The 18,557-nt window shown below is 36.0% G+C and overlaps 1 protein-coding gene across 3 annotated transcripts in view; it reads right to left on the bottom strand.

Moving 5' to 3' along the window:
• The window catches only part of LOC149775305 (P2X purinoceptor 4a-like), a 62,707-nt gene that overhangs the window by 28,841 nt on the left and 15,309 nt on the right, over positions 1 to 18,557 (bottom strand). For all 3 annotated transcript variants that reach the window (XR_016416598.1, XM_089944182.1, XM_089944183.1), the window contains exons 5-8: positions 14,410 to 14,506; positions 13,856 to 13,942; positions 6,216 to 6,360; positions 2,981 to 3,111 (exon numbers count right to left, since the gene is read on the bottom strand). Coding sequence is in view for 2 of the 3 variants with exons in the window: in XM_089944182.1 (XP_089800308.1) it covers positions 2,981 to 3,111; positions 6,216 to 6,360; positions 13,856 to 13,942; positions 14,410 to 14,506 (460 nt within the window). In the remaining variant the exon portion in view is untranslated. The remainder of the gene's footprint in view (positions 1 to 2,980; positions 3,112 to 6,215; positions 6,361 to 13,855; positions 13,943 to 14,409; positions 14,507 to 18,557) is intronic.

Below are 18,557 nucleotides of genomic sequence, written 5' to 3'. Positions count from 1 at the left end.
CAAATTGGCACCATTTTCATTTGCAGTAACCAGATGTCATAAGAAGTCTGCTGATGAAAAATGTCAATATTAATTTACATCAATGAGGCGTAGCAATAAGATTTTCAAAATGGCTACCGTGACAGCCATATTTGACTTTAAATCAACAGTTTCTTTATTTAAGACCAAATAAACATAGGAAGTCTTCCATTGAAATTCCCCAGCAGCCTAATATGACTTTCTATTTAGGAGTAGCAGCAACAAAAAAGATTTTTAAAATGGCTGCTATGGTGGCCATATTGGACATCTGCTTGGATCTATTTTCATTTAGAATCAGCTAAACAACATAAGAAGTCTTTCAGGTTAAACTCCATGTTGATACATCCATTTATTCAGGAGGAATAACAATAACAAGATTTTCAAGATGGATTCTTTAGTTGACACACTGGATGTCTGAGCAACACTGTTCAAGATGGCTGTTGTGGTGGCCATAATGGATGTCCAAGCATAACCATTTTCACTTTTGAACCAACCAGACACCATAAAAAGATGGCTTTCTGTTCGTGAGTTGAAGCAATAATAAGATTTTCAAAATGTCCCCTTTAATGGTCATATTGGATGTCAGACATCATTTTCATTTAGGACCAAACTGACATAAAAATTATTCTGGTGGAACCCTATATCAGTAGTGCAGTAATAGGAAGATTTTCAAGATAACTGCCATGGTGGCTATACTGGATGTCAAATAAGCAACATTTTCAATATGACCATCCATTCAGGAGAAGTAATGATAACAAGGTTTTCAAGATGGCTCCCATGGAGGCCATACTGGATGTCTGAACAGCACTATTTTCATTTAGGACCAACTGGGATGATTGTGTGTGTATGGAAAATCCTCTAAGTAGTTTAGGAAGAGTGGTGATAACAAACCTAAACTAAAAGACATTCAGATGACAAGCAACAGGCCATCCCATAAGCTTTTCTAGTCTATGGACAGCTAAGCTAAAACTGAGAAGAATGATATATTCACAGAAAATGTGAGGGAGAAGTTAATTCAGTTTCATTTAGATGGATAAACAGATAAATAAAATTTACAGACTGCCTTATTATTCATAATCTAACTCCTATTGTGAAAATGAAAAAAATATTAATGAAAATGCTGTCAATTTTTTCTATTTCTTCCATGTGCTCAATGATTAAAACAATAAGACTTTTGAAAAGAATGATTGAAGACTTCAAAAACAACATTCTCTTATATGTCACCTTATACTTGTCATGTGAGCATGCAGGTATTTTCTTGACTGTTTATTCAAATCAATATATTAGTATTTGGAATACCTTGGATATTACCCTTTGGATCGCTCAGCATGTAGCTAACTACTCCCCAGGTTTTCAACACAATTTCATATAATTAATAACAAATAATGTCAGTATTAATCTATTATGTATTTCAAATCATCTTACCACATACAAAAACATTTCAAGAATGACTGAATAATTTAATTGAAAATTATCATTAAATCTATCATTGTGGTTTTTAAGTTAAGCTTTCTGAATGATTCCAACATTTGTTTGAAAATTTTATTTAAAACATACCAATGTGAGCTTTAGTTAAGCTTTATGCACCAACTTTTAACATAAATATCCCCACCTAACTGTTCAATTACCAATTTTTTTCTTCTGCATACATGGTAAAATGTTACAGGGTCAGGGCCATTAAAATAGCTTGTACATCAGGTTACTGGAACCAGACATTTTTTTATTTGGCCTCATACGCATAAAAAATGTTAGTTAAAAACCCTAAAAGCTAGTCTAGTGAGAACTAGTTTTCAACCTAACATGATGTAGAACAACTCATAATGAGTTTACACATCAAAATGCAAAACTGCAACAAAATGCATCAGAGAAACTGACCTAAATGCAAACCCCAATTTAAGTCTTGATGCCAGAGATGGATGGAGAGACAGATGGATGCACAAACAGACAGGCAAACAAATAACATGTGTCCACAGAATAGGGTTGCCAAGCAATTTCCACTAATGAACTCCCTGTGCTATAAAGAAATCAAAACAGCATAAGCTGAATGGAATCTTATATGTCTGCTGTTCTATGTAGCTTGGAAAGATGTAACTTTAACATCCTTCAGTTTGAAGACTGACTGATAACAATGAAGCAGTCACAGACTGTGTCTTAGTTATTACCTCTTTAGTTATAAGACTGATAACAATGAAGCAGTCATAGACTGTGTCTTATGTATTAACTTGAAGTTATAAGACTGACTATATTAACACATTAACCCCTGGAGGTTTGTGTCATTTTCGTCTGAAATTCGAGTAGGAAGCACATTTTGATAGCTATTTCTGAATACATCCAGGTGATCTTTCAAAAACATAATACCTAGTTGTGTTAGAAACATCATTTTTCATTGGCTATTTGGCTTGCGCATGAGCAGAAGGGTAAAAGTTGGAGTTTTTTTTTTCTTTTTTGCTTAATGGACCCATTATTTTTGTATCAAGACCACTCTTTATTCCAAATGCCCATCTTATCCTACTTTTTGCAAAGGTTCATCTGCCTGTTTGCAGTTCATACCGGTCTGCCTTAGATGTGAGACCAAAAAGTCTAAAATCTGAACACAAAATCAGATTCTGACCACAGGCAAATTCTGGGTAGAAAAAAATGAGGTTTCTTTCTCTGTATTTTGTAGTGCAACTAGAAATTCCAGATTATTTGGTACATCTGTCTACATTTCTATAATACCACCCACTTTAGTGTATCATACATGACCTTGATGCTACAGAACTTGGCAGTAGGCTACTACCTCCTGTCATGTAAACTCGTCACCAGGTGTTAATGTATTAATGGAGCAGTCATAGACTGTATCTTAGTTACTAACCTTAAGTTATAAGATAATAATGGAGCAGATATAGACTGTGTCTTAGTTACTAACCTGAAGTTATAAGATAATAATGGAGCAGATATAGGCTGTGTCTTAGTTACTAACCTGAAGTTATATCCTGGTGATACAACATCATCTTTTGTGTCCAGTCTCCTAAATGTGTATGCAGGGTTACACTCATCTAGACTGTTGTCTAGGTTACAATCCCATTCTATCACTATCTGGATCACACCTCCCTGAAGATGGGAAAAATAAAAATTAAACAAAAATCATATTTTATAAGGATAGAAAAGACCACCATGAAAATAAACTTTTGCCTGATATTTAAAAGATCTTATGTGACTATTAATTGTAGTCTGGTCTCAAATGATTCATTAATCATAAGGTCAACTGAAGTTCAAAGAAATATAGAGTCCATAATCTAAGCATTAGTGGAAAATGTAACCTTGTCCTAAGATCAAAAAGAGGAGAGTAAACACATGCAACAGACTGTCTTAGCTTCATGATGACTCATCCAATGTATAAACAATATCCATCAAATGATTTTAGAAAACATAAGGAAATTAGCTGTAGCTAAGATACTGACCACGAGATTAAAGCAGAGCACATGCTGCTGACTGAATTGTCTTAATTTCAAAATAACTCATCCAAAATATCAATAAAATCCATCAAGGGATATAAGGGATATAAGCAATCAAAGAAGAAAAAAACATTAACTAAAACCTTAACACAGATTTTCTCTGACTGTGACCTTAACCCTAAAGTGCAAGTATCATGCATGTATAATACCAAATGAATTATCCTAGCTTCAAAATGATTTATTCCAAGTATGAAGTAAATACAATCAAAGGGTTTATATAATACAAGCAAATAAAAAATGTAAACCAAAATTGTTAATGCAAAATCTTCTATGACTGACTTTGACCCATTCTAAAACGGCCAGGCATTTTAGTATTTTACACAGGGCTGAATTTCAATCTATAAAAAAAACTGAATCCTGACATATGACCTATATGAATCACATTACCGGTATTTAACAAGAAACCAGGACTACTTCAGTATACATGATACAGAAAAGACAGGTCAGTTCAGGACATATGAGATTTCCAAACTTTGGTCAGGAGTTTCAACTTCAAAATATGGAGGATTTTCATAAACCTGATTTTTAGCATGCAAATAGGCAAAAAGTACACTACTGAACATATTTATAATTTTTTAATATTAAAACTTGGACACTTTCTCATCAACTCAGTCCTCTGACAGTACCTTGTTGCCATTCATATGCTCTTTATATGTACCACAAGCATTTTAGAATTTGTTATGAGATCAGTCTGGATTATATTTGTGTCAGTCCTCATCACTGTTGATCTTAGCAATAAGGAGATGATGTCTTGCTACTAAATCTAGGTTTCTTCTAGAGTCAGTCTTAGTAATAAGGAGATTATGTCTTGCTACTAAATCTAGGTTTCTTCTAAAGTCAGCCAAAATTTTCCTCATGATGGAGAAATGTCTTTTCAGTGTCTGTCGTCATCCACAGTAGTGTCAAACACATTTTGCATAAAATTTTGTCACTGGACACATTCTGCAGATAATACATCACAAAAGTGAGCTTATATAGTAAATTATTAATATATTAATGATGATGATGATGATGATATTTATTATTATTATTTTGTGCAATTTTTGAGCCATTATTTTTCTGAAAAATAATCTGCTATAAGAAACAGGAAACAGGAAATAAGAAACATGTTTAGCTATGCAGCTGGCAAACAAGTGTAACTTTATCCACATTTGATGTGAATTCTGGAAACATGGATTTCAGTCATGCCATACTTTACGTTGTGGTTAATGTGATTTTATGACAAGGGGTTTCTTCAAGATGTGTGATGTCACTCTTGCCACCCTAACAGATTTTAAGATCAGCTATACAGGAAGAGCAGAATGTATATTCATGTCCCTTTGAACTTTACCCCAACCACTTAAATTCCCATTTCCATCTATCATAGAATTTCATCTGATAACTCTGTTTCTTAGATTTTGGCATTTTGGGAATTTGGGATATGATGCTTAGAAATCTTAACAAACTGTAAACAATGAAGTCACACTTAACATGTTTTATGCCACTCAGCTCTTGTGTAATCCAACCATAATCAATTAACATCTTTGATCCTGTCCAAATTACTTTTGATCATACTTAGTATAGACTTTAATCCATCTCAACAACTTTAAGCACCAAAGCCAAACATAACCTTCAGAGAGAATCAAAGTAATATTAATTGTTTTACGCTGTCTGAGCTCTTTAGTAACCATACAATAATCAATTAATGGTAACATCTTTAATCCTTTCGGAATTACTTTTGCTCACACACAGTATCATCCATCTCCACTAAAACTTCTAATACTGAAGCCAGCTGACCCTGCTGAGAGAATCAATGGGACATTAATTGTTGAATGCTGCTTGAAACTTGCAACCAAATGGTCTCACCCTCAGTTCACAGTCACATGATCACAGGCAGTATTAATGTAAATATACTACATGGAACCAAAGTGTGAAAAAAAGAGAAATTTAATTTTTCAATAATAATTTTGCATACATGGGAGATTTCAGTGAGTGACAGGCGAGATAAGAGACACCCCTCAATTTGTGAGAAACATACTCCCATCCAGAAGGTTCACAAGTATGCTTCAGTATATACCAATATGCTTACCAATAAGTTTTGAATGCAAAACGATGCACTCAAGATAAATATTTTATGTCTCAAAAATGCTGCAATGATTTGCTGCTGACAAATTCAATATTAATAATTTTAAAAATCAAAAGAACCAAATTTTTTATGAAAATAGACAAATTCTGTAAGTTAGATTTTCTTCAAATTCTGTCCAGAGAAAGGCAAACTATATTTCTTAAATATCCATATAATTGGAGGTAAAAAAATTCATTCTTCTTAATAAAGGTTGGGCATAAATACCAAATTTATTTTTAATGCATTCAGATGGATTTTTAAACTCATCTGAAATATTTCGGACTTGAAAATATGATAAAACCATTAGCAAGACTGAAAGGCAATTTTATTTTTGATTGTATGAGAAAAAAATTCCAGCATTTAGCAGTTTTCACCACAAAGATTAAACCTCAATCAGATTACATGTGTGAAGAAGTGAAATTTTGTGAAAACTGTGTAATATGACCTTAAAGCATAATTCATTCATGAATTCACAAAAGCTAATTCTTTACAGCATTGTCTCCCCTGCCTAGTGAAACCACTGCAATAAAATATTAGCACTATGTCTAAAAAAATGCAGTAATGATTTGTTGCTGACAAGATGCTAACAATTTTACCTTTACAGCCATTTCATCATACTGTTCACCAGCAAGACCAACTATGTCGCTGAGTAAGAATATGGGGCAGAACTTATCTGGTGGATGGTTTGGTTTGAAGCGGCAAGTCGACAGTTCACTTTTATTGTAACCCATAATATTTCTCCTGAAATTAAGGTACTCAATTGATACTTTTAAAGTGCTATACTAATAACAAAATGCAGCAACTTTCTAGAACAAAACATTAAGTAGCATTGATTCTCACATACATCTAATTAAACATAAATCAAAACTTAAAACATGACACCATTCATCATTACCCTGGGAATAGATATTTTTTCTTAAAATACCAGAGAATGCGAATGCCTGCATATCAAGCCCATGATCAAAGACTTACTGTAAAAAATGTGATTTTAAATGCAAGGTCTCAAGTTTAAGAAGCATCTTGCAGAATGATTTGTCTTAGCTTCACAATGAATCATGATTGAAGGAATTTTAGACAAAAATGTAAATGAAGTACTTTAACCAAAACCTCAATGCAAATATGTGACCTTGACCTTAAGGATGAACAAGCATGTAACATAATGAACTGTGTTACCTTCATAATGATGATTCATCCTAAATATGAAATTGAAAATCCGTTAATAGTGTCAGAATTTGAAGGAAATGCATTTTCGGATGCATGTGTGTGACCAACTGGTAAGCTGTCTTTATAGTGAGGACAAAACAATTGGAAATGGTGAATGCCAAAATATCAGCTGGGCCCTTGAGAGACACTTCTTACCTCTTCTCCACTTTGATGTGGCTATATAAAACTAATACCCAAACTGAACAGAGAAGCCTACCTTGATCTTCTCCAGTACAGATGCAACTGAAACTAGGGATTTCTATACTGAGTAGGGCTAGTGAAGGAAGCTGGCATTTTGCCAAAACACCTGGTTGACAAAGGAGAGAAACAAGCTCATAACTGCTACTGAACAGTAAACAGCCTTATTATGTAGACAATGGATGAAGCTCACTCCATTTTTCTTGCAGGAAAACAGCTTTAAGCATACATTTCTGAAAGAATGCTTCACCCAAAGTTGATGAGGGTTTTTTGACAAAGCCATATGTATGCATGAGAAAATCCATCTTGGCATTAGTGATCAAGACAATGATCTTTACAGCTCAAAATACTTTGCAAAGGTGAGGATCCAAACTGTGTGTGTTGGACAGAACTGCCATATAGCCCTTAATAATAGAAATTAAACATTCAATGACTTCAAATATGATGAGAGGAGTCTGGTACAACATTTACAGAGGGAAAGCTAGAATTAATGTGTTTCCTATTGCAACAATTGCAAAAACTTCCATCCTTTGCATTGTAGACCTTGAACATAGACTGTCTCCATGCATGGATGATGAAGCTTGCAACCTTGCTTGAAAAAATATCCTGGCAGATCGATTCCTTGAAATAAGCCATGCATGAAAGTCTGGTATCTGTGGGCTGTTGTGAAGAAGAGACCCTTGAGCTGCTAGAAGAAATCTCATATGAGGTAATATCCTGGTCTGATCTATCAATTGGTCAAGAAGGTTGCTAAACCACCATCTTGGGACCACAGAAGGGCCATCAGAACAAAGTGAGCTGTGGAGGTCGTGACTTTGTGTAACACTTGCAGAATTATTCTGAGGGGCAGGAAGGTGTAAGGAAATAGATGATCCCACCATAGACTGATGGCATCAACTGCCCAGGTCCACTGTACTAGGATTGGTTAGCATGGCCATCAAAAGTTTTAAAAAAAATCTATTGGGTACCCATCGATTTTAATGATCAGTTACCCGAGTACCCAAACAAAGGGAAACTGTATTCAGTGTGTACCAACCTGAATTTCTCTGTTGTAGAGTAACACCAGCATGAATGGCATGCAAAAGTGTAATTTTTAGGTGACAGAAGTGCAAATAAAAGAACTGCTCATTTTGTATTTATTTGTAAGAAAGTATGAAGTAAATAAAAAAAAAACAACAGTTGATGAAAATGTGAAATAAAGAAATGAAACATGAATAATTCTAATATCATCATGAACAAAGTCCAAGAATCCCTCCTCATTGTCTGATAAAGTTCTGAAATCCTTCATCATTGTCTAGTAAAAAGTCATGGTCTAGTCATCATAAATATCTTACTGGCCTCACTGTTATATGCAGGTGCTTATGTAGAGACTAAGCTTAGGTTCTATAAGTTTCTGAAATCTATTAAAAGTTGCAAATGAGTCAGTTGTGGGGCAACATCAAATAACCACCCTCTGTCACTTGCCACGGAGAAAGTATCACATTTTTGGCTCAATCAAAGGGCTGTCATATGGAAAAAAGCTAAGAAATTGAGGTAAAAAATTTACTAGATGAGGAAACTCTCAACTTGGCATTAAACAAGAGTGTGTGTTAAATTTGTGACTAGATCAAAGGATTCTCTACTCAAAAACAAAATGAATGTTGCCTTTACAAGATAAGGGATTATGGGCCACATGCACTGACTGAAAACGTTTATAAAGTATATTGGTACCCAATGGCTCATTTTATTACCCAGGTTATTATCAACAGGCAGGTACCTGAGTACCCAGATATGCACTGGCAGGCCTATAGGTGAGACATAAAAAAGGGGAGCTTGTTGAGTCTCATCATGAACAAGGCCACCAAAGGTCTCCACCAGTCTGAACAGGGATTATGCTACAGATTGGTGCAGAAACCATTCTATGAGTACTACCTTGCCTCACCTGGACAGACTACCTGCCAGAATATTCTTCTTCCTTCGAATAGGGCAAACATCAAGGGTAATCCCTTTTAAGGCTGCCTACTGAAACATATTCCAAGCCTCCACATGAGATGCCACATGTGTACCTTCTTGTTACCTGAGGTATGCTATTACCAGCATGCTGTCAGAAGAGACCATCACATAATGACTACTTACTGGGTTAACACACTCCTATAGGGATAAAACTACCATCTTTGTTTCCAAATTGTTTATGTGAAGGGTAGCTTATTCCAGGACCACAAGCCTAGAAGAACTACCCCTTCTGGCTCCAAGCAAGTGCCCAAACCCAAAACTGATTCATCAGTGAACAGATGTGAGTAGAGTTTGGGGGGGTATACATTGTGACTCCAACCAGAACAAGTTCTTGACTGGCTCACCAACTTAAATGGTGTTGAAATTCTGACCAAAGTCAATATGAGCCAACATGGATCCTTCTGTGATTCCAGTTTGCCAGAAGGAGAAACTGGATAGGGCATAAGTACAGTCTTTCTAGGGAACCATGTCGACCATGGAGTTCAAGGTCATCAAGGGTGATAAATATGATAAGCTAACAATGAGATCTTCACTTGTAGTCCTTTGATGTGTCCAGTCCATCTTTAGCATGTGCTGCAATGAGGATTAGTGCATAGAAAAACTGAAGGGGACTGCAAAAACAAAATGGCATGCAAGAATATCATTTCTAGTGTACAAGCTTCAACTTTCAGTGCCTCCTGCATCTTGACTTTCCAGAAGGTAAGCCCAGGTCCCCATCAAAATCCCTACTTGTGACCATAGGGGCGCTTAAAAGGCCAAGTATTAGAATGAACTCTTTAGCTGGATTCTGAAACCAGCAGTTGCAGCATAGATGGGGGTGGGGGGAACAGTCTCTCCCATTGTTGGATTCCTGGCCTCTCAAGGAATCTTTGTGAAAGCTTCTCACCTGGTTCGAATAATGGTGGTGATGCAGCCCCCATGTGTCTTTATAAACTGAAAAGGACTTCTGTATCCTCCACAACTGAAAGTTTTGAGACACAAATCCAGGAGTGAAGATGGTAAACTTTATTTATTGCTTTGTCAAAAGACCAGATTTGTTTGCCTGTACAAACAGGCAAGAGGAGAATGGCCTGTTTCTGCTAGTTCCTCAGCAAATTCGCTCCAGTCAAGCAAAACTGAAAGGATATCATCCTGCTCTTGACTCTGAGGGGCGATGGGACTTCACAACCTAGTATTTTTCTAGTGAGAATGAGGCAGGAGATTGAGAGCCATTCTCAGCAAGCAAGTTCTCACATGGAGTGGTGGGATACCCCTAGTAACATGCCTTTTGGGAGGACATGATACACTTTTCATTCCTCAAAAAGGAATATCCACATCCAGCAACTGCCCACAGGGGGTGGGGTGCCAGAACCACCCTTACCTGTCACCTTTATTGGGAATCAGAAACATGTCTCATCCCTCCAAGATCATCTTGTAAGAGATGATCAGCCCCCACCCCTCTCTTTGTTCCATTCCACATAAAAAGAAGATGTAGGTCACCAACCTGCCATGTCTGAACTTCTCTGAGGCCAAGGCCTAGGAATCATTAATGGGAAGGAAGAATTTCTTCTCTGGAATGGATATCCTCACAACTCATAGAAATTGAAAGGGAACATAAAAAGGGAGCAGACGCTGATCCAATCCCCTTTCCTACTTGGACAATTATACACTGACTCTTTATCCCAACAAGACTGGTCACTAGAATGGAGCCCCAGGGGATATCAACTTGATCCCTCTCCTGTACTGTTCACAGGACTGCATTCACTAGTGACAGGTACTCAAAGACCAGTGACCAGTTACCACTGACAGGTATATGGTGCCCGGTGACCAGTCAGGTGACAATGATCTAACAGATAAGCCCCCATTAGACAATGCAGAATATCACTACTGTCCTTCTCAGGGATACACAGACTAGGCCACTGCCCATAGCTGATTACTTATGCCCTTCAGGAACATTATGTCTCTTGACTTCACGACAGACAGATCCATTACACCGGAATCAGTGAGTGCCCACCTTGATAGACTTCTGTGAGTCTTCAGGAGCATAACTTGGTTTCATACCCTCCTGTGACTGATTAGTTATGTACTGAGTCCCATAGGACTTGGAATGAAACTGACCCACTGGCCCAGGGTCAGTACTCTTCCCCAAGGAAGAGGAAGACTGCATACGCGTCTGGGATTGATGAGATAAGGATCCCATATTCTGTTGGAATCAAGGAGAATAGGGGGAAGAAGGGCCTTTTTTTCCTCCCTTTATAGCTGCCAGACATCATCAGGTTATAAACAATAGCGACAACCATCCATAAGGGCCTTTTTGTGCTCACATTTCCCCAAACTTTGTGACATCCCTGAAAAGTATGTACTGCTGAAGCTATTACTCCTAAAACAGAAAATATTATGTAAATACTTCAAAATTATAACGTTGAAGCAGGAAAAGTTAAAGTCATACTGCTTATGCAAGTATTTATTTGCAGCAGTGCAGTAAAATGATTGATGCAACAATCAAACATACCTTCTTGAGTAAGTACATCATACTAAGCAGTTATACAAATTTGTTTAAATAAGTAACTAAGTAATTGATCATACTGCCTACAGCAATTACCCATAATTGAGATTCAATTTCCAGAACTGAAGAAAACACATTTACGGACCCTGCCAAGAAGTGATCCTAATTATAAAATTCCCACAATGATGAAGAAAGTGACTTAAAATTAAAAAACCACAGGGTAGTTTTTTTTTACCCTATGCAAAGAAAACAAACAAGTACCGCTGAAGCAAGTACTCAATGAAATTCAATAACGGCCACACCAGAGGAATTACTTACCCTGACACCATGTAAGGGAAAGAATGTTGAATACTGGATGATTATGGCACAATAAAGACCCCTAATCTATTAAGAAAGCTACATTTTCTATCAAATAAAGCACAGACTGAGGGGATAATCACTCAGTTAAAAGGAAAAATGTGAAAAATTGCCAAAAAATCTCAGCCAGAACATGAAAACAAAGGCAATTTACCAATTGAATTTACCAAGGCAATTGAATTGCACGTGACCTGGCATTAAAAGCATCTGAGGAAAAAGAGAAAGAGTATCACAAATAACATGCTTGTCAGACTGGTTCTGCATTCTATAATGTTCCACATAAGGGGAGGTTGGAATTATGAGTTTGGACGAGGGAACCTAGTGTCCCAAAAGGTGAGCAAGGCAATAGTAACAGGTGACGGACTACTTGCTATTAAAACAATCAAGCAAGCGTGTCACAGAATGAATTGTCTTAGTTTAAAATTGATTCATGCCAAGTATAATGAGAATCTATCAAAAAGGGGTTTAAAAAAACATTAACCAAAACCTTAATGCAAATTTTCCATGACTGTGACTTTGACTCCAAGGTCATTCAGGCAAGCAAATATATTGTAGAATGGATCATCTTAGCTTCATTAACTGTAACCAAAAAACTAAACAAACTGTCAATGATGACTGTTGTCAAAACCAGAAAAGTGACTAATGTGTCTCACTTCCAACTAACGTGGCTCAACAAAGGCCAGTAACATCCCAAGAGCTTTTTAAATGAATACATTTTTCTGAAAGCCTATTAATTGTGGTAATATTTCAAAACAAAAGACTTTATACCTGTGCTTCCCCACATTGACCATAATGCACCAGCTGATCTGGTCAAATGATTAGTCCTAACAAACTGTACAGACCCAGATCTGGCAGGGCATTATGTGTCAGCTGATCTGGGTCTTAACCATTTGCACTTGGATCAGTGCAAGAATATATGGTATATCTCACAGATACCATGAAATACAATACAATTTTACAAAGTTCAAACCAAGACACAAATGACATTTGTAACTTAAGACTAACATTTAGGGAAACTCTCAACTAGTCAATAAAATACCCATTCCCAGTTGTTATAATGAGGTTCCCAGGGTACTGTACGATCATAAGATGGATTTGTTGGCGGGATCATACATACGTTGTAAACCACACAGCTCCTGAACTTTATCGTTAACAAACGAAAACATTAAAAGTAAACTAATATAATCAAAATCTATATTCAGTACTCCCCCTGAATAAAGCCCCTGTATGTCATCAAAACGTCTTTTTATGTATTAATGTAATATCAGGACACGGCCTTTTTGACACATCCCTCAGAATAATGACTTATAACGTGGGCCATTTTAATGGCATGCATGAATGGCATTGTAAAGAGGGAACAATGTAAATATTGGACTAAAAAGCTAAAAGAATTTACTGATTTGTTTACCATTAGAAACTGATAACCTCAATATGCTTTTCATTATCAGAAATATAATAATTCATATTTAATACTCAATAATCATCTTTTAACATGGTAATCACATGGGTACAAAGGTCACTTTCCATAACTGCCATGCCCAATATCCAGCCAGAGAATTTTTTCCAAAGTTTATTTGCAAAACATCTACTAATATTTCCGTATAAATGTCACCAAATTGTATAAATCCTTTTATTTATTAAATACATGTACTCGGGTTTTGTTTTTGGGGTTTGTCATGTGAAATTACTGTGAATCATTCACCTTTGTCCTTGTACTGTGTAAGGTCGTTTATTTGTATTTTCATCTGTTGCATTATTAGGTTTGTGCAGATTATTTTAATTTGTCCAACATTTGGATTTTATACACGCACATATTAAACATAATTCTTTTCTCATTCAAATCATTCATCATTAAACACTGTATTTGTATCACCATCAAAAGTGTTCTTTATAAATCCAAAATCCAATCTGGTTATCTTGTTACAATAAATGCATCTAAAATGTAAATTACTTAAAATTAAAATAACACAAACACAAATTGATTTTGCAATGCTATCTTACCTCTTCACTCCAAACTTACGAAATTCTACATTATTCTTAATAAAAACAGTGAAATGTTTGGATTCCAACAAAACTGCTGGGTCACGTCTGAAAAATGAAAAGAAAAATAAGCTAGGTATGTATAATATCTGAACCACTTAATACTTTGTGTAGTTGACCTTGCAGATTTACATTAGCATCCTATATGCAACTTTTATATGTCCATTTCCATACTTAATCAGCAAGAATCAAGACTGGACTTAAGAAGGACAAGTTAAACATCACTGAGGGTATAAGTTCGAGTCCTGCTTAAGACACAAAGAACTCTACATGTTAGTAACACTTCACATTTAAAGTAATCAGATGTCAACTGATGAAAAAGAATAAGGAAATCAAAACAGCAGTACACAACAAAATATACTAGCGTATTTCAAAGAAAAACAGTTCTTTACACACACACACACACACACACACACACGCATGCACACACTCATTTATTCAGTATAATTAAGTGTGCATGGCAGATGAGGGATTGGTTTGTATTTTACATCACAATCATATGCAGAACTACTTACGGATCTATACCTCTTTCTGTCTCACACCAGGCAAAAACCTCACATACTTTTGTTTGATTCTTTCTTGTAGAATTTATACAGTTTCCAGTCATGTAACCTGAAAAAGGTACAATCTCTTTATTAGGATAAAACTTAACCTTGAAATCTGGTCAAGTCAGTTAATGACAAGTGTTTTGTGTACTGCATTGTTGGGAAAGTAACGAGAGGCATGGTAACCAACATGTTCACATAAACATACCATGCATCTCCCTCATCTGACTCCTACCCATAGATGGATACAAGTCTACAGTAAAAGAAGTGTACCACTCTTCTGAAAATTGGGCATTCCATTGTTGGGAAAATAATTAGTGGAATACAAAATAATTTGTTCACATAAATGTACCGCATATCTCCCTCATTTAACACCTACCGCATTTCATACAAAAAGCAACATGACTCACAAAATTCATAAGATTCTGCCATACAATGCATTATGCCTGCCAACATATACCCAGGTACTTGGGTACCTCACCAATAAGCCAACCTTTCTAACTGAAAAATGTAATCATGCAGAGTTGGGGTCATCTTATAAGTGTGAGATACAAAAAAAACAGATAAATCTGAGTGATGTTGGAAACTCTAGATATGTGCAGTACACATAATTACTTTCAATTAAAATAACTTTATGTTTTTATGTATCCATTCCCATTTAGAAATGTGAACATATCATGCACAATGTCTATCCGTTTCATGACGGTATTCATTACACAATACTTCTATCTACAGTTATTTGGATTTTAATAATTTAAAAATACTATGGATAAATTAAATACTACTCACTGCAAAGTGAAGTGTCTCAATGTTGTTTACTGTGGGTGTTTACTAGCCTAACAACTTTTATTTGTGCAAGTCCTAACAGCCTTTATTTGTAATAATAACTGTGTTTTGCTGTATAACTACTTTGTCTGATGCAATAGAAGCTTTTAAGATGTATGTTCCTTTTCCATCAGTTAGGTTTAATTCCAAAGAGATATTTTCAAGTTTCCTGCCAGTGTATGCGGCCCCATAAACCCTTGGCTTGTAAATGTAGCACTCACTTTGTTTTCAAGCTGACGTTCCTTTTGATCAATGTACTTGTTAATTGTCAAGTAGACTTTTGCCTCTTCCACTGACCTTAACTGCTTAGCTTGTTTTCTCATGTGACAACCTTTTGATTATGCCATGAGTGTGATACTTGCTCAGTGGCATGTTCAGTTGCATCCTTTAACAGATTTCACACACTGAATATAATTTCCCTTTTATTGGGTACCCTGGTAACTGACCATAGGATTAACAGGTACCAAGTAGATGTTTACTAAAATTATGATAGCCATATACTGCATTCAGACACAAGACACAAAGTGCAATAACTCTAATAAAAATGTCAGAAGGAAAGTAAATTGTTTATATGCGCATCTTCAAAAGAAGATTATAATGTGGTCAAAGTTTCATCATGATTCACTGTGAACTGTAAGATAATTAGCTGCCTTACAATATTCTGTTATGCTATACATCAAAGTTCCCTGGGTTGCTGAAATCCATAAAGTATGAATTTTTAATTTTGGACACACAAAATTCTAATAATTAAGTTCTTGGTGTACAAATAATTTTGGCAAATATTTCTTAAGTTAGTCAATATGGTTTGAAGATGAGCATATGAATATTTTGAACACACATAGATGAATGCAATATTTACTGCCTTTACCTAATTTCAGACCCAGTAATTCTTTTAATTCTTTACATTTACAAGTATTAGCTCTGAAGCAGCCTATCATACTTGCAGTCATGTCACCTGTAATAATGGCATGCCCCTTCTCTTTTCATGCCCCTCCTGATATCTTCATGGACGTCAATCATTTTTCACAGTAGTGCCTTTATTATTGTCAAGGGTTATTTGAAGAAGAAAAAAAGTTTTGCACCTATATTCTGTTGTTTGCCATTGGTACAATTTTTTATTCAAGTTCTTTTTAAAACATAATATAATGACGTTCCACACTGATGGGTGAAAAGGGATCAGATGAATCCTCACAACACATAAAGCTTGCATATTTGAAATGTGTCAACTCCATAAAGAATGCATTTTGGGGGCAAAGCTTAAATAATGCATTTAATGAACGAAGCTTGTATTCATTTATGAATGCAATGTCACAGTCATATTGATCCAGTAAATTACCAAGACATACTGTTGAAGATACATGAGTGGCTGATCAGGTCAAATTGTGCTCTGAACTGTTTGTGGCACACTGGACAGGTGATGCCACTATGATTGATTAATAGAGGATGTGCTGCAGTTCTGAGATTTACACTGCTGACATTTCTACACTGCCTCTGCAATTCTCCTCATTTCAAAGTCTGTAGCTCCAGTACAGATGAGACTCCACCAGAAGGAGCAATCCTGCATGAGATCTTCCCAAGACTTGGTGTCAGTTTTTCAACGATGACTTCACTGAATCTCTGAAGCATCTGACTACTCTGAGATTGCCTTCCTCCTTCAGCTCACAATAAATCTTCTTTGGTAGTCGCTCATCTGACATCCTGGTGAAATAGCCCCATTTCGTCTGTGATTTCATCAGCAGAGTGTGGATACTTGGAATGCTCCACCAGTGTGAGAACCTCAGTGTTTGGGATGCTGTCCTGCCATCTTATCCTCATCATTCCAGTGCATCCATACCTGCAGCTTTGCTGATCACCCATCACCACGGAAATTGAAGGTATCTGGTGGGGGAAGGGGAAGTAATGTCATTACTTGCATGTGAGCTGGATTTAAGTTAGGGAAAGTTGTGCAAAGTCACTATCACTGTCTCTTCCAGGCCTGTCTGAAGCCAGTGGCATGACATGTACAAACATCTGGAGACCAGTCTGGATACAGTCAATGGCCATCAGGTCCTGCTGCACCAGAGCTGATACCCTGCACTGTTCACACAGCTTTTGCCATCAGTATTCACAACCAGAGGGATGAGCATATCTCTTCAGCAGTCTGATCTGCCAGTGAGGACTTTCCAGAGGAAGCAAGGTGTAGCTGTCCAAACTGTGTCAAAGGTCACAATTAACAGTGTCTACTGTTATTTAAAGTAGCAGTCATAGCATGACTTTGACTTGTCGAAGATATTATGCCTCTGACATTCCATAAAAGAAAATTTGTCAAACTTTTACTTTGCATAAGTAAAGAATTAAAGTTGACATTATGAATTTCCTTGAAGTTTCAAGATCATTTGAGTACTGGGTAAGTGAAATATAATGAAATTAAAAATGTCATCGGTCATAATAGTTTTGAGCAAGTGATTTGGTTCTTTTAGCTGGAGATTTCCAGAGAGTGCAAAAGATACAAAGGGTCCAAAAGAAATCTGATTCCACAATTTCCGCATGTGCCTTAACATTTACATGTGCATATACAGTTCCAGATTTGCTGTGATACAAGACCAAAAGCTTATTTTGTTACGAGTCTGTGGTCATAAATTAAATAACATAAAGAAGCAAAACAAGTTTTGTAAAATTTGTTAAATAATTTAATTATCAAAAGATATAAAATGAAAATGCATGAGGAACTTACAGTATTATGAACTGAATCCAAAATAATCCTAAAAAGTTCTATTGAAGGGCAAAAGAATTGAATGTTCTGAATGAATTTCAGATCCTCAAATGTATGTATCACAATCGAACTGTCCAGAATTCCTCTGAATAATTTACAATAATCTCACAATAATGTTCTAGTCCAATGAGCACCTTTTAATTCCAATGAATATACAATTGTATCCTCTCCAATTATCTAAGCACAGCATCAAACACATCTGCAGACTGATTTTAACATACGCAAAGAGAATCAAAATTAGGAATAAATATAAAATAGGAATGAATTAATTGCTCAATTCTCTACTTACATCCAACTTGAAAGTGTCTATTACAACTATATGTTGTAATATACTCCACGTGACAGACCTTACTACTCAATCTAATATTTCAAAATATCTGTTCACTGATTTAACCCATCCAATTGGAAATAACTCAATTCTTATAAGAACCCACCTGACCTAACCCAGCCAATGGGAATAACTTAATTCTTCTAAGAACATACCTGACCCCAACAGCCAATGAGAAATTACTCCATACATGTAAACAGGTTCAATATATAG

Source organism: Sinohyriopsis cumingii, chromosome 19 (genome assembly GCF_028554795.1).
Source record: "Sinohyriopsis cumingii isolate HCF-2022 chromosome 19, ASM2855479v2, whole genome shotgun sequence".
NCBI lineage: Eukaryota > Metazoa > Mollusca > Bivalvia > Unionida > Unionidae > Sinohyriopsis > Sinohyriopsis cumingii.
The sequence above is the reverse complement of the archived record's forward strand: the minus strand, read 5'-3'. Positions and strand labels throughout refer to the sequence as shown.